The sequence below is a fragment of the Phoenix dactylifera genome, chromosome 11, assembly GCF_009389715.1.
Source record: "Phoenix dactylifera cultivar Barhee BC4 chromosome 11, palm_55x_up_171113_PBpolish2nd_filt_p, whole genome shotgun sequence".
NCBI classification, from domain to species: domain Eukaryota; kingdom Viridiplantae; phylum Streptophyta; class Magnoliopsida; order Arecales; family Arecaceae; genus Phoenix; species Phoenix dactylifera.
Window position 1 is genome coordinate 965033 of NC_052402.1, and position 12428 is coordinate 977460.

Genomic DNA, 12428 nt, shown 5'->3' on the forward strand with positions numbered 1-12428 from the left:
ACAAAGCCACCTGGGCTTTAATGGCTCAAACCCCTCGCAGTACCTAACAGAGACATAATTAAATGCATATATCCTACATCAGGAAACAGCTCATTTACACCATTGCATAACTCCCTTCACTGGACTTGGCGTGTTGGGTTATTCCCGCTATGCGTTTCAACTTGTTGAAAAGGTAGAATAACATGTGTTTGTATTTAGTCTGATAATGATAAGGCTAAGTCGATCAATAAGATAGTTGACTATGGATCATTATGTGTTACACTTAAAAGGTACATGAAATTAATTCTGCAAATAGTGTCCTTTGTGAACGATGTAAGGACGAAGCCCCCTTAATCCTTTGTTAATATGTTGCGTGTTCCAAAGTTTCTGAGAAGAGGGCACGCATGCCGTCCCAATTAATAATTTTACCTAGGATAACTATTGAGAATCATTAAAATAACAAAGGATAAAACATTCTTTAAATCACGGAGCGAACGCTTCAAAATCTCGTACGAAAATGGGCTCCCATTTCATCAACCAATCCATCATGAAATTGCTGTTTCTGGCTGGGTTATGAGGTCTGGTGGCTCTACGAGCAACTCGTGACTAGGGCCTTGCGTTTGCATTATAATCAGCTCTTCCCTCACTACTCGTGTTCCCTTCTCTTTGGCCAGTTCTCCTTTCAGACCCTTTGCCACAGACCTTGCAATGCCATCTTTAACATTTCCAGGTCACTCTGGTTCAAAGTGAAACATACGATTGTGTAGAAAAAATTCAAAGTGAAACATACAAATGTGTGAAAATTGAACATTCTATGTAACAACTCAAGATCTTACTCAAAAAAGTTAGCCAAAAAATATTTTTTTTTTGGAACTAATCACACACCCGTACGGATCCTTACACATTTCTTCCATTTAATCTCTGACGTCTTCATCATGCTAAGAATCCAAATCCATTCAAATTTAATCATAAGCACCATGATTGGCTGGTGGTCAGCCCCCATAAATCCGTACTGTAATATCTCCTAGTCCATATAAGCTATAAGTCAGATCCGCTCTGTTACTATTTGTAACAATCAGGATCCATCCAAAAAGACTAGCTAAAAGATATTTTTTAGATTTTTTAGTCCTATATAAATACCTAAAATTTTTCCAGCGAATAACTAATATGGGACTAAATATACATCCACACTGATCTTTACATTTTAAGCCAACGTGGACCTAACCTTTGGCCCTTTCTTTTGCATAAAGTGGCTGCCTTAGGAGTTCGAACATAAGGGTATCACGTTTGTGAGCCAAGCGTTCCATCACTGCACCAAGTGATAACCCCTCTGCATATGATGTTAGCTTTTCATTATTACTAACCATATAAGAGCCTAAATAGAACTCTTGACCTCTCAATTGGGGCCCTTCGCTCTTCATGATCAACCAACCACATGTTTTCACTCTATACATGCCTTCCAACGCATTCAGTAAAGCTTCATCCAAGCGTAGCCTTCTGCTTCCCATTTTTTCTACTTATTTGTTGGGTTCAAGTACCAACAAATAGTTTCAGATTTATTATAATCTGAACTTTAGAAACTTTCCTAAAGAGTCTTAAATGGATCTAACTTCTAAGCTCTTCAGAGAACGGAGTTTTGTATTAGCCTCTCTTTTTTTCGAGAAAGGAATGTTGTATTGGTTGGTTAGAAAATAGTCATAGGAACCGCTAGAGACTTCCCATTCGAACTCATATTGAGAATTTGAGATCAACCAAAGCATTAAGTATTAATTCAGGTAATTAAAATAGGTTTCTCGTTAAATAGAAAATGAATCCTAATAGAATTAGGAAAAAGTGCAATGATTTCCTTACTAAATATAGTCATAAAAATCTAAGACATAAATGAATATTTGTTAACCCCCAAAAGACCAGGAAAAATACGAAAAAAAAGAAATATTAATTTAATCTTAATCTAACCTTGATATATTTTTATTAAATAAGTTAGAAATTAGTCAATAAAATATACAGAGAAATGTTATTTTAATGAACTAGGTTAATTGATTTCCTTAATAATACAGTCGTAGTAATAAGAAATAAAAATAACTAATTAATCTAATAAGTGGTTAGGAAAAAATACATAAGAAATAACTACTGGGTTAATCTTGGTTTAACATTAACATAGTTTTATTAAATTATGTTGATTGATTTTCGTACTAACATACTTGTAGAAACTAAAAAATTCAATTGTATTTATTAACCCTAACAATAGACTAAGAAAATAAAAAGAAATACTAGGTTAATCTGGGTTTAACCTCAAAAATTTGTTTTATTAGTTAGGTTAAGATTGAATCCATAAGACATATTAAGAAATGGTATTTTTATTAAAGAAGGTTAAGAATCAATTAGAAAATACATGGATGAAGAAAAGAAAGGGCAAACCATGTATACAACGACAAGAAATCAAAGTCAAAAAAAAAAAAAAACATATAAGGACAAGAAAACGATCATTCTTTTTTCTTTTTGGTACATTCAGATAAAAAAAATTAACTGAAAGAAAAAATAGCAAGATGTTACGGATATATAGAAATGCAAATGGCTAACTTGAGAGAATGAAAGAATCAAAACTCCTTGCTTCCCATGGCAGGAGGGACAACTCTGAGGGAGAGGAAAGGAGAGTTGAAGGACGGATCCAAAGGAACTGGGACGGCAAATATGAGTCTGCAAGTTACTAAAGGCATTTTTTCAGGAATATGAAACAAAAGTTTATCTTTTAAAAGGAAAATTTGTTAATAGGAAAAAAATAATTTATAGCTGCTCTGTTCCCCTCAAAAACAGCTCTGTTAATATCAGCAGTCTCGTTCCTGTACCACTAATCAAAATATGTTCGACAATAAATATATCAGCTTACAGTAAATTTTTTTTTGATCAACATCATTCATCAACAAATCTTGAGCTTGATAGTTATATTCAATAATCCTACTTCAATTCGAAGCCTACTCCTAGCTCTAACTTTTAAGCCAGGAGACTCAAAATTAAAATGGAGGAAGCATCACAAATTGTGAGGACTTCACTATCTTATTTCAGCATAAACGCACAACTTTGTGCATACACCAAGAATTTGCTCTCCATTTATTTCGAACTCAATGTTTTGATGAATAATGTAGCAAACTTAAAATCTTTCATTAAATATGAGAGGCTTGTTTTAAGAAAAGGAGGTTTCACCTGTTTCAAAATTACTGAATTCGTTCTTGAAACAGAAAGGTTGGAGCCAATGACCCAAAAAAATATTTAGAAAGCATATGGCAAACAGATCCAAAACAACATTCAAATAGATCGGTGTGACGGTGCGTATTCCCATTGTCGGAACAAGTTGGCCTAGTTATTTCTTTGGCATGGATGCATTTGAAATTATTATAAACGATAATAACACGGTCATGAAGCTGATAAAGTAGAAAAATTATATCATACGCCATATACACTGTATGAGGGTTGTTGCACACTAATCATGCATCTCGTTTTCTATTGACTTTATCTATCATGCGTTCATTTCGAAATAGCATGGTATAAAGTTGATATCACATGACATTGAACCACCAACCAAGGGACTCAAAAGTCCAAAAGCGAGGAATATTCTATCCCACAGATCACATAGGGCCCATGTTTAACTCATGCGCTCCCCTCGTCCAAGCCCCCACGGCCTTATCCATCTCTACTCGGGTCCGACTTAAATTGTATTTTTTTTTTTTGGTACAACGACGGCTCATACATAATGAATGTGGATGTAGCCTATAAGATCGAAAAGGATAAGAGCATACAAAGATAATGGAACCAAGGATCGGTTATCTCAAGTGAAACCTTCGAAGTGATGAGTTACGAAGGATGCCATTCAGTCAGCCACACTGTTAGCTTCTTTGTAAGCATAAGTGGCCTGATGGAAAAAACACATGACTCTGTACACATCACAAAGCACTCTGAACTTGCCTTCATCCATCCATCCACCCCGAAGGAACTATCACACAATCCATCGGTGGATCATTTTTTTTAGCCCGGTCCCTCCGCACTCCGACGCTAGATTCCACAATTCCACACCGCTTATTCCAGATCTTTTCTACGTGCGCCACGCGTTGCTCTGACCTCACCTCAGCTTTTATAAAAGACCTCTCTCGCTCTTTCGTCTTCCACCCTGGAATCAGCGCCCTCCCATCCTCCATGGCCTCCCTCGGAGTTCCTTCTATCTCCCTCAGCATCCCAAGCTCAGGCAAAACCCTCTCTCCTCTCCCGCAAGCCCGATCTCTAAAACCTTTCCACTTCTCTATTCCAAACCCTAACAAACCCCCCAAAGTAGCCGCTATCCCCCGCCGTCACAGCATCACCGCCTCCCTCTTCTCTAACAAGAAGGACACGTCTTCCTATTCGCGACCAAGTGCTCCTCTATTCCCACCCTATTCCATAATGTGTAATTCAATTCTCTTTTTTGCTTGGCCACTAGTACTAACTTCTTTTTCTAATAATCCTCAGCTAAGGTTCAGGAGATGTACGTGTACGAAATCAACGAGAGGGACCGCAGCAGCCCGGCCTACCTCCGCCTGAGCCAGAAGGAACACAATTCCCTCGGCGATCTCGTACCCTTCAGCAACAAGGCGAGTTTATCCACCTTTTATCCCTATCACATGAACCACCTAATTAATACTAACTAAAAATTCCTCCCTTTGGTTCCAGGTTTACCACGGCACTTTGGAGAAGAGGCTGGGGATAACGGCAGGGATCTGCATCCTGATCCAGCACGTCCCGGAACGTAACGGGGACCGATACGAGGCGATATATAGCTTCTATTTCGGAGACTACGGCCACATATCGGTCCAGGGGGCGTATCTGACCTACGAGGACACGTACTTGAGCATCACGGGCGGGTCGGGGGTTTTCACTGGGGTTTACGGGAAGGTTAAGCTCCATCAGATCGTATTCCCGTTTAAGGTATTCTATACTTTTTATCTCGAGGGGATACCGGATATTCCCGAGGAGCTTTTGGGGAAGCCGGTGCCGCCGTCCCCGGCCGTCGAGCCCACCCCCGCCGCCAAGGCCGCGGAGCCCCACGCGGCCGTCAAGAATTACACCAATTAGTTTGCTGGCTGGATGGCAAATCAAACATCTTAGTAGTCTTGTTACAAACCTGGGGTAGGATTGGTGGTTGTGTTTATCTGATGTATTCTTATCTATCAGGCTGGCGAATTAGTGTAACTTGGATTGTTTTAGAGCCTTTCTTAGGAAACTTTTTTTGATTCCACCTTTCTGTTGGTGTATGTCTATTCTAGTTCTAGTTTTAGTCTGTTATATTTCATGAATACCGCTACGGATCATCTGTTTTGAGTGATTACTGATTAATGCGGTACAGGGGGGAGAGATGATGCCACTTAGAGCTCTGGATATCGTTCAATTAATCATCAAGTTCCACATGAATTTGGTAATCTAAGAAGTGATCAAAATGAATGATCTTTGCCGCTTTCCATATTTTTCATGTTTCACTGCGAAGTACGTATTATTTTGCTAGTGCAATTTATAATTACCTTGTGTGGCTTGCTCAGCGGTATTCGAGTCTTTCGTGCCCACTTACCACAAGCTTAACTTGGATCAAAAAAGGAATTCGCACAGACACAAAATATATACATATATTAATTAGCAACTCTTTATTGCAGCTCTCAGTACAGGAATCTATGGTGCGTGAAGCACAAGCAATGGAAAGGGTAGGTAATGGGAGCCAAGAACTGGTTTGCTAGTTGCAGAGCACGCGTAATGTGTACAAATAGAGGACTAGGAAACGCCCAGTTGGTAGTTGAGATCCAGCACGGGTGCACTGAAAAATTGAATATAGAAAGTATAGGAAGTGGAGAATCTTTAATGGTTTTAGTTGACAGCTCGGCTCGATTTAAGTGTGTTTTTTCGGTTGTCTTTGTAGCTAACAATTGTTGTTGTAATAATGGTCATGCTTCAGGCTATAAAACAATGGCCAAAGGCAGCAAGACGACGTTAAACAAATGGAAGCCATAAAAATTTTTACAATAATAATTTAATAATTAGTTTAAAATTTACTATTTTAACAAGATAATCTCATAGTAAGGAGAGGTGCACAATGTTTACTAATAGGAGTGCATTATGGGCTTTAGCATTTTAAATTCAGTGTCAGAAAGCACCAAGCAAGCGCACAAGTTTAGATCCTCTATCTTATGCATCCTGCAAGCTTGATCATATATTTTTCAGTGCGGTACATGGTGCAAGCAAAGATAAAATTAACATCCCAAATTACAAAATCTAAGAACTCTCGGTGTCATACGACGGACCTACCATGCAGAACCATGTAGCAAAGGAAGTAATAAACACACCTCGCACGTGAGTAAATTGCAATTTCTTTATAAAGCGGCAAACTAGGCAATTTCAAACTGGGAGGCAAACCGCGCCGTAGATTGGATTGCTACCTATGCAGCTTAGCATTCCAGAGAGATCCCTCCTACACCGCTGTGCTAGGTTCTTGCTCTTGATTTGGTTGGTTGCACCTACATTAAAGTAGGGTGAGCAGCCGTTGTATCAAAAGGGAGAGGGGGTAAATACCAACAGACCTTTCTTTCACATTAGAGAGCAAACGGCTGATGTCTTCTAAGTCCATTGAAGGTCAAAGTAAGGTCTTCGATAGTATCATGTAGGCTGGAGATGGAGAGTTATCCCTGACACTCAGAAGTACTTTGTTTTTTGATTTTATTGGGTGCATCCGTACTCATTAGGTATGATCCATCCGCTTTAGCACAAAAAAAAGGTCAAAGTAGGGTGATGACAAGTAGACATGCCTTTGCTCCGTTGGCATAGAAATAATAACTCATCAAAATTATAACTCCATGCAGGCGCACTCTGGTTTGGGGCCATGGAGTTCATTGCGCATGCTCATGCCTACCACCTTTTTGCCTCGAGCTCAATTCGAATGACGGGAAAAGCATGGCTGTTATTGATCTAGTCTAGAAATGGTTTGGGTCATAATAAAATGTGAACTAGGCGTAAACTAGTTTTTTTCTCAAATAATATGCATTAACTTACTGCTCACGGATAATACTAAAAGAACATGCACTTCTGAAATAGATATGACTAGTAAAAGTAAATATTAAAAACTAAAATTTATTTTAAAAAAATAGATGTTGACTCTAGTACCAACCGGATCTTTAGCTGCTTTATTTTTTTCATTTCATGAAATGTGAAGCATACAAAAGTATAATTAGGCATACTGGCTTTTATAGTATAGATGAGTCTACTTTAACCATCACTTATCATCCATGTGCCAACTGGTATTGAAAAATTTAATAGGGCAAGCACATATAGTTTTCTACTTTATGAATTAATTAGCATTCGGTCTTTATTTAACCATCATTTTATGTTGAGCCCTTGATGCTCTATACTTGCACACGCGGTCCAATGTTTTGCACATAATTACTTGCATCTATTTTATATATAATTATGTGTAAATTTGTATAAGATCAGAGTAAAATATAAAATGGTTATCAAAAGCAAAAGTTTTATATACTGATACTAAAAATTAATCCATCTCAACCTAAATAGCCCTTTTAATCCGTCTCCCACGAGAGACAACGGCGCGGGCGTCGAAGAGACTAGAGCGAGGTTGCGGAGCGCGGGCTTGCGTCAGGCGCAGCGAATCTTTGGGAGCATCTCCGCCAGCATATTCGCCTTCTATTGGATATATCCTCCAAGAACGATCTCCAAACCGATGGGTATTTGCCCTTCCTCACTCTTGATATCTTCTCTCCGCACAAACTTCCAAGCCGGGGGGTGGATCTCGAGCATCGGCAGTCGGGCGATTTCCCGTCGATCGGAGGAGACGGCGTCATTGTTTTCACAGTGGTTTGTTTCCGGTCACAGGGGTGAAGAAGCTCGGAAGTTGGTGATCCAGAGCACAAGGTCAGATTCGATCTCTGTTTGTTCTTTGATTTCCCTTTTTTTTTTTTTGAGGATCTTGATTTCCATTTCTTTTGCTGAACTGATAAACTCCAATCAAGATTCCTCACGTTAAGATTATAAAATCTAGAGATATATTGGTTTCCATCATTGTTAACTCTGGAGTAAATTCTCCTCTCAAATTCTAATTGTATCTGGGCGGTGGCTTCGGTGATCAGGACAGATAAATACAAACGGAAACAGAAGCAGAAAATAGACCAATAGAGAGGCATGGCCTCCCTCAGCTCCCTGGCTCCATCCATGTTCATTCTATTACTTCCCTGCAGACTGTTGGTGGTGCAAACCAACAGTTTGGCTCGATAGAAATGGATCTCTTGGCAGACCTTTGGCGAGCCAATTGTGAAGTAGAGTGAACAAATGTAACCTTAAGCTGTTCATTTGCGACCAAATCTCGGAGTATATGATAATCAACTTCAATATGCTTAGTGCGAGCACGAAACCTAGCCATATATGTAGCACTAGGGTTATTACAACAACCCAGGACCTCACCCAAAAAGACTAGCTGGAAGGTGTTATTTGAGTTCTTTGGCTCTGTATAAGTACCCAAAATTTATCCATTGCATAGCCGATGTGGGACGAAACACACGCCCGCATGGTTCTTACATACTCCCCCGCTTTGAAGCTCGAGTATTCTCGCTAGGCTAAGGGTTCATATTCATTCAAATATAATCACAAGCACCATGATCGATTTATAGTTAGCCTCAACATGCTCATGCTGCAGTGTTTCCTAGTCCATATGGGCCATGGGCCGAGTCTGTTTTGATATCATTAGCAACAATTCAGAACCTCTACCAAAAAGACTAGTCGAAAGGTGTTATTTAGGTTCCTTAGCGCTACATAAGTACCCAAGATCTACCCAGTACATAGCCAATGTAGGACTAAACACATGCCTGCAAAGGTCCTCACAGTTATCATTAGAGGATAAGCATCGGAAACTGCAGAGACTCGAAGTTACTTTTAAGAAACCGAAGTATGCATTTGACTGCTTGGAGATGAGTTGTGATGATGGTATTATGAAAGTCATCTATAATGCTAAGTTGCAGAGGATTTTCAAGTTGTTGAGCTATGCATACTGTATATTCACAAATATTTATTTGACAGTGCAACATGCCAATCGGCGGGGCATTAATTTGCCGTATGATTGTTGACCATTTCATAAGAAATGCTGCAATAAACTATTGAAACACTTCTATGAATATAATTGTGCTTGGATAATAAGGGTGTGGATGAAAGATGATGGCATTTTGTTTTAGTTATGTTTCTTTTACAAATAGATCATTCGTAATTTACTTTTCGGCATACTATTGTTCACCTCCTTTTTGTCCAAAATTACTCTCTTGGTCGAGGAGTTAACAACCATTTGTTTTGTCTTTTGGATATTTGGTAGGAAGTGATATGCTAATGTCTTTGCAACGATCAGCCTGCTTTTTCTTGATTTTCTGGATTTCTGTATTTCTGCTGTTGGGACACCCTGGACTTTTTCATCTTGAGGCAATTTTCGAAACTCTATCATGTGTCAATTCATATGCTAGGAAGTTTTCTTAGTGCCTCATAAAATTTTACCTTTACCACCTATTGCTTAACATCTCTAATTCAACCAAACTGCTGGAAAAATATCTGGTCTTGCTTGCAAAGTTTCAGTGTTAGCCATTAAATTTGAAATCATATAGAATGTTAGATGTATATATGTTGGTTCAACGTGCTTAGAGGGTTTGTATTTTGTGGTTTTCTGTGTCAAAAATGAATAGACAATCTGGCAAAATTCCTAAGCTCAACCTAGATATTTTGGTTTAGGCAGGCAGCAGGCTCTCATGCATGCTTGCCTCAATCTTTCATTGATGAGATTTATTTTGCTTTGCTATTCTTATCTAGCCGTTAATGTAGTTTCTGTCACTCAAGTGGCAGTTTTTGGAGCACCAGTGATTTTCTTCTGATCATATGCAGGCAAAAGCCCTGAGTTTTTCATTGGATATATCCTCTGCGAACAATCTTCAAACCGATGGGTATTTGCCCTTTTTCACTTTCGATATCTTCTCTCCGCACAAACTTCCAAGCCAGGGGGTGGATCTCGAGCATCGGCAGTCGGGCGATTTCCCGTCGATCAGAGGAGACGGCGTCATTATTTTCATAGTGGTTTGTTTACGGTCACAGGGGTGAAGAAGCTCGGAAGTTAGTGATCCAGAGCACAAGGTCAGAATCGATCTCTGTTTGTTCTTTGATTTCCCTTTCTTTATATTTTTAAGGATCTTGATTTCCATTTCTTTTGCTGAACTGATAAACTTCGATCAAGATACCTCACGTTAAGATTATAAATTCTAGAAAATTTCTTCGAGATATATTGGTTTCCATCACTGTTAACTCTGGAGTAAATTCGGCTCTCAAAGCCCTGAGTTTTTCTCCGATAGATGGAAATCAAACCTCCATGTTAGTACCAACAGGAATCTGCTAGTTAAATTATTCTCCACAGGTCGAATTGTACCTTTCCTGTTTTTCCACTGATGTTTCAGATAAAAACATTTGGGTGGTTGTTGTCAGTTGTGCATCTTTTAGGAGGCAGCACATGACTTATGTAGGGTCTTTTTAGTCACTTGCAGCAACTGACAGAATGGTTTTATGTATATAGGTCTCTCAATCAAGATACAAAGAGACAAACTAAAAAAGATCGAAACTGTTGAGAAGGTAAATTTATTTATCAGGGAGAAGGGTTAAATTCCAATTTTATACTAGACAATCTTTAACCTCCTTGCTCCTGAATAACAACATCCACTTATCTGGATATATGTTATAGATCATTCTAGAACAACTCAAAAACCATTCCAATCAACTATTCCTTGAGCATATCCTATGCCCAGATCAGCTCGAATCATATCCCTGCCTCAACACATAACGAATCATATAGTTTATGTTTTTATTCAGCAACTGAGGGCACTATACATGGATAGGATCAGGCAGCTAGCACTCCACACTGGCAGGTTACAGCCATTAGTGCAATTAATCCTATTGCCTCTGCCATCTACTACTTGGATCTTCATAATTTTTCTGGTATATTTATGACTTTAAAGTTACAGACCGCTTTCTTTTCTGCATTTTTTTTTTGCTGAATAAGTCCCATTCCTGGGAATCATATCACTGGGGCACCTCTTTTCAAATGTACTCTTATACCATGCTTTTGTTGATGGAGAATCAGGTCTTTGAATTGGACCAATCTTTTTTAGCATGGTCATAGTGTAAACTCTTTTTGAGGCCACTCAAAATTGAAGTTTAGGCTGTTTGCTTTCCTAAACCTAACATGGAATTGTAGCAAAATCTATTTATCAGATCAGAGGGTCAAGAGTTCAATTGTTCACCTTGCATCAAGTTACACTCGGTTTGCATGCTTTTGGTGCATATTGAATCATGGAAAACAGAGGTTCGTTGTTCAGCATGTTTCTGGTCATTTATCATGCAAGAGTCACATAGTAACAGTGGTCAACTGTCAGGCACGTGGTTGTCATAAATCTTTCAAAGGAATTCTGGCCGACCAAAGACTTTCCTGGTTTTGTCTATTGGCTTGTCTTTTGTTTCAGGACCAGAAGTGAAGCCTGAGGTGTTTGATTTTATAAATGGGTTGCGTCCCCTAGTTGACCAATAATGAGCCTAAACCCTGTCTTACTTAAAAATTTGACAAGAGGATAGGACCTGCATTAAGGAATTAGCTATGCCAAGTTATTTGTTGGGACTCGATCAAATAAGCTTGAAGTTGTGCGCATTACCCTGGGCTTGACCTTATCACAAATGACAGACCTAGTTGCTAATTGCCATAACCCTTGGCCTAACCTCTCCGATCTTAAGGAATTTGTGCTGAGGACATATTGATGTATATTGAACTATTTTTCTAGTTTTGGGTTTTTGTGGTCAAAATAACTACTCTTTGTCTGTACCATTTAATTTCCTAGCGAAATAACATTAGCATTTTGATGCAGAAATCGATATTTTTATACTCCTAGGGCATAATATTTGAATATCTACTATATCTTTATTATGAATAGGGGCATTATGGAATACTAAAACCATTTCAAAATATGAGACCAAATTTTTGTGCTTCTTGTAATATGATTGATGTTCGCTAGATATGGAAATTTTAGTTTTCCAAGGTCATGTTGAAAGAAAAAGGTGTTTAAGCTCAACTATAGTTCTTTTGGGACAATTTAGTGGGAATTTGAAGCACCAATTTTTCTTCTGAAATTCTTCAAGCGTAGCAAGACTTTTGATAGGAGTCTCATGAAATTCTACCTAAAGTACAGGTTACTAGATCATAATCTAGCTGCCGAATTATTATCTTCTCTTTAATGCTCATTTGTTACTTTTTGTCCCTGCTTTCCCTGTTCTTGTATTTTAGATCTTTAGCAGACCAACTTTTTGGCCTTTACGAACTTCACCTCTCAACTCCAGGTAATCCTGCCTAACTTTTTCTTAGGCAC

At 38.6% G+C, this 12428-nt stretch overlaps 1 protein-coding gene across 1 annotated transcript; it reads left to right on the plus strand.

Annotated features, from left to right (window-relative positions):
- The first annotated feature begins 4114 nt into the window (after positions 1 to 4114).
- LOC103709008 (allene oxide cyclase, chloroplastic-like) lies at positions 4115 to 5415 on the plus strand. The gene is made up of 3 exons (XM_008794155.4): positions 4115 to 4381; positions 4477 to 4598; positions 4678 to 5415. Exons 1-3 carry the CDS (start codon positions 4168 to 4170, stop codon positions 5077 to 5079), a joined length of 738 nt encoding a protein of 245 aa, XP_008792377.1. The 5' UTR covers positions 4115 to 4167; the 3' UTR covers positions 5080 to 5415.
- Positions 5416 to 12428: the final 7013 nt, after the last annotated feature.

Bases quoted from the DNA above. Each gene is read 5' to 3' on its own strand.
- LOC103709008 (XM_008794155.4), top strand. From the start codon at position 4,168: ATGGCCTCCCTCGGAGTTCCTTCTATCTCCCTCAGCATCCCAAGCTCA. The intron at 4,382-4,476 runs GTGCTCCTCTAT...AATAATCCTCAG, and splicing joins GTCTTCCTATTCGCGACCAA to CTAAGGTTCAGGAGATGTAC. The intron at 4,599-4,677 runs GCGAGTTTATCC...CTTTGGTTCCAG, and splicing joins TCGTACCCTTCAGCAACAAG to GTTTACCACGGCACTTTGGA.